This window comes from Malurus melanocephalus, unplaced genomic scaffold (assembly GCF_030028575.1).
Source record: "Malurus melanocephalus ecotype Western Australia unplaced genomic scaffold, MMel_1.1 scaffold_2533, whole genome shotgun sequence".
NCBI classification, from domain to species: Eukaryota; Metazoa; Chordata; class Aves; order Passeriformes; family Maluridae; genus Malurus; species Malurus melanocephalus.
The window spans coordinates 5,980-10,017 of NW_026625765.1; the positions used below are offsets into that span (position 1 = coordinate 5,980).

At 56.0% G+C, this 4,038-nt stretch overlaps 1 protein-coding gene across 1 annotated transcript in view; it reads right to left on the minus strand.

Moving 5' to 3' along the window:
* The window catches only part of LOC130587832 (natural resistance-associated macrophage protein 2-like), an 8,957-nt gene extending 4,925 nt beyond the window's left edge, over nucleotides 1-4,032 (minus strand). The window contains exons 1-2 of the mRNA XM_057388800.1: nucleotides 3,879-4,032; nucleotides 2,828-2,881 (exon numbers count right to left, since the gene is read on the minus strand). Of these exons, the coding sequence (XP_057244783.1) occupies nucleotides 2,828-2,881; nucleotides 3,879-3,980 (156 nt within the window). The 5' untranslated portion in view covers nucleotides 3,981-4,032. The remainder of the gene's footprint in view (nucleotides 1-2,827; nucleotides 2,882-3,878) is intronic.
* Between the last annotated feature and the right edge of the window lie 6 nt (nucleotides 4,033-4,038).

A 4,038-nucleotide genomic window follows, 5' to 3' on the forward strand; every position in this document is an offset into this window, starting at 1 on the left:
TCATTAAAACTCATTAAAACTCGTTAAAGTCATTAAATTCATTAAACTCGTTAAACTCGTTAAACGGAAAACGGATTTAAATCCAGAACGAGGGAGAGCAGCGAAGAAAACCCCACAAAATCCCAAAACCTCAGCCCGATTTGGAGTCGTAATCCAGGGATTTTTGGGAATTTTGAGGGATTTTTGGGAACTCTGATTGTGGGATTTTTGGGAATTTTGAGGGATTTTTGGGAACTCTGATTGTGGGATTTTTGAGAACTTTGAGGGATTTTTCCCCATCCAGGGGTTTTTGAGAACTTTGATTGAGGGATTTTTGGGAACTTTGAGGGATTCTTTTCCCCATCCAGGGGTTTTTGGGAACTCCATGGTTCACGGGGAATAAAGTCATAAAATCCTAAATAACCTTGAACTCGTTTCTGTTTGCTGACCCCAAAATCCCACAGGGGCCTTTAAAATCTTCATTGGGAATGGGATCCCCATTGGGAACGGGGTGGGATCCTCATTGGGAATGGGATCCTCACTGGGAATGGGATCTTCACTGGGAATGGGATTGCCATTGGGAACGGGATCTCCATTAGGAATGGGGTGGGATCCTGACAGGAAACCCCACTGGGAACAGGATCCTGACAGGAAACCCCATTGGGAATGGGATCCTGACTGGGAATGGGATCCCCATTGGGAACGGGATCCTCCCTGGAATGGGATCCTCATTGGAAACCCCATTGGGAACGGGATCCTCACTGGGAATGGGATCCTGACCGTGAATGGGATTCTGACTGGAAACCCCATTGGGAATGGGATCCCCATTAGGAATGGGGTGGGATCCTCACTGAGAATGGGATCCTTACTGGGAATGGGATTCTTACTGGGAACGAGATCTTCACTGGGAACAGGATCTCCATTGGGAACGGGATCCTCATTGGTAATGGGATCTCCATTAGGAATGGGATCCCCATGGGGAATGGGATCCTCACTGGGAATAGGAACCCCACTGGGAATGGGATCCTGACTGGGAATAGGAACCCCACTGGGAATGGGATCCTCCCTGGAATGGGATCCTCGTTGGAAACCCCATTGGGAACGGGATCCTCACTGGGAATGGGATCCTGACTGGGAATGGGATTCTGACTGGAAACTCCATTGGGAACGGGATCCCCATTAGGAATGGGGTGGGATCCTCACTGGGAATGGGATTCTCACTGGGAATGGGATCCTCACTGGGAACAGGATGTCCATTGGGAATGGGATCCTGATTGGGAACCCCATTGGGAGTGGGACCCCATTGGAAATGGGATCCCCATGGGGAATGGGATTCTCCTGGGAATGGGACCCCATTGGGAGTGGGATTCCCATGGGGAATGGGATCCTCACTGGGAACGGGATCCTGACTGGGAATGGGATTCTTACTGGGAACGAGATCTTCACTGGGAACAGGATCTCCATTGGGAACAGGATCCTCATTGGTAATGGGATTTCCATTAGGAAAGGGATCCCCATTGGGAATTGGATCCCCACTGGGAATGGGATCCTGACTGGGAACGGGATCTTCACTGGGAATGGGACCCCATTGTTAATGGGATCCTCATTGGGAATGGGATCTCCATTAGGAATGGGATCCCCATTGTTAATGGGATCTCCATTAGGAATGGGATCCCCATTGTTAATGGGATCCCCATTGGGAACAGGATCCCCATTGGGAACGGGATCCCCATTGTTAATGGGATCCCCATTGGTAACGAGATTCCCCACTGGGAACAGGAAGTGTTTTCCATATTTTCTGTGCAAAATTCCCAACCGCGCTGGGGCCGGAGCAGGTGCGGCTGTAGTGTCACCCCAAACCCAGCGCCAGCAGCGCCCCAAATCCGCCCTACAGCCATTTGGGGTTTTTTGAGAGCTTATTTGTCATTTTTATCCCGATTGGGGCCAGAGCCGTCCGGGACCTCAGTGTCTGTGTTATGGGATGGGGGTTCAACATCCCAGGATGGGAATTTGGGGGGTTCAACACACCAGAACGAGGAATTTGGGGGTTCAGCACCCCGGGATGGGGAATTTGTGGGGTTCCACACCCCGGGATAGGGAATTGGGGAGGTTTAAGGGGAAATGGGGAGGGGTCCAGCTGTGTCCCCCCATTCCCAGCTGTGTCATCATTTGGGGGTTCAGCGAAGGCGCGGCCACCCCGAGGATCTGACAGCGTCCTCATGGTGTCCCCAACTGGGTGTGACCATGTCCCCAGGGGAGGGGGCTGTGTCCCCAAATGTGTCCCCAGGGGAGGGGGCTCTGTCCCTACAGGAGGGAATTCTGTCCCCAGGGCAGGGGGCTCAGTGTCCCCAGCCATGTCCATGTCCCCAGCTGGCCGTGTTTGTGTCCCCAGACATGTCCCCAGCCGCGTCCCCAGGGCAAGGGTCTCTGTTCCCAGCCATGTCCATGCCCATGTCCCCAGCCGTGTCCCCAGGGCAGGGGTCTCTGTCCCCAGCCATGTCCATGCCCATGTCCCCAGCCGTGTCCCCAGCCGGCCGTGTCTGTGTCCCCATCCCCGGGCAGGGGTCTCTGTCCCCAGCCGTGTCCATGCCCGTGTTCATGTCCCCAGCTGGTCGTGTCCGTGTCCCCAGCCGTGTCCCCAGCCGTGTCCGTGTCCCCATCCCCTGGGCAGGGGTCTCCGCTGGCCATGTCCATGTCCCCAGCCGTGTCCCCAGCCGTGTCCCCAGCAGTGTCCATGTCCCCATCCCAGGGCAGGGGTCTCCTCCGGCCGCGCTGTCTCCGGGCCCCCTCCCCGTCATTTGGGGGGCAGCGTGGCCGTGTCCGGCTGCAGGCTCCGGGTGACCCTTACCGTGCTCCCGCAGGCCAGGAACGACACCCCCAGCGCGATCAGGCACAGCCACGTCTGCGGGGACATCGGCGGGGACATCAGCGGGACATCAGGGGACAGCAGAGGGACAGCAGGGGCAGCGGGGACAGCAGGGGGACATCAGGGGGACAGCAGGGACAGCGGGGACAGCAGGGACAGCGGGGATATCAGGGGGACAGCAGGGATATCAGCGGGGACAGCAGCGGGGACATCAGCGGGGATATCAGCGGGACACTCATGGGGACAGCAGGGGCAGCGGGGACAGCGGGGACATCAGTGGGGACAGCGGGGACAGCGGGGACACTCAGGGGGTGGCACAGGGACCCGACACCATGCGCCCTCCCCCAGACCCTTCCCCAGCTCTGGACATGTGTGACTGACCCAGGTGTGACTGACTGACCCTCCAGGTGTGACTGACCCTCCAGGTGTGACTGACCAGGTGTGACTGACCCTCCAGGTGTGACTGACCAGGTGTGACTGACCCTCCAGGTGTGACTGACTGACCCAGGTACAGTTTGACTCACCAGGTGTAATTCCCTCACCAGGTGTGTTTCACTCATCAGGTGTGATTGATTCCCTCCCCAGGTGTAATAATTCACTCCCCAGGTGTAATTCCCTCCCCAGGTGTGTTTCACTCACCAGGTGTAATTCCCTCACCAGGTGTAATTCCCTCACCAGGTGTGATTGATTCACTCACTCAGGTACAGTCTCACTCACCAGGTGTGATTGATTCCCTCCCCAGGTGTAATTCCCTCCCCAGGTGTGTTTCACTCACCAGGTACAGTCTGACTCCCCAGGTACAGTTTGACTCACCAGGTGTGATTGATTCACTCACCAGGTGTGACTGATTCACTCACCAGGTGTAATTCCCTCACCAGGTGTAATTCACTCACCAGGTGTGACTGACTGACAAGGTACAGTCTCACTCACCAGGTGTGATTGATTCACTCACCAGGTGTAATAATTCACTCCCCAGGTGTGATTGATTCCCTCACCAGGTACAGTCTGACTCCCCAGGTACAGTCTGACTCACCAGGTACACCACGAAGCCCAGGTAGAGCAGGCTGAGCAGCGCGGTGCCGATGTACAGCCCCAGGTGGTTGAAGGACAGCACGTACTCCACCACGAAATACATATTGATAGCGCAGATGAGCAGGATCAACAGCCCGCCGGCCACCTTCCAGAACCTGGGA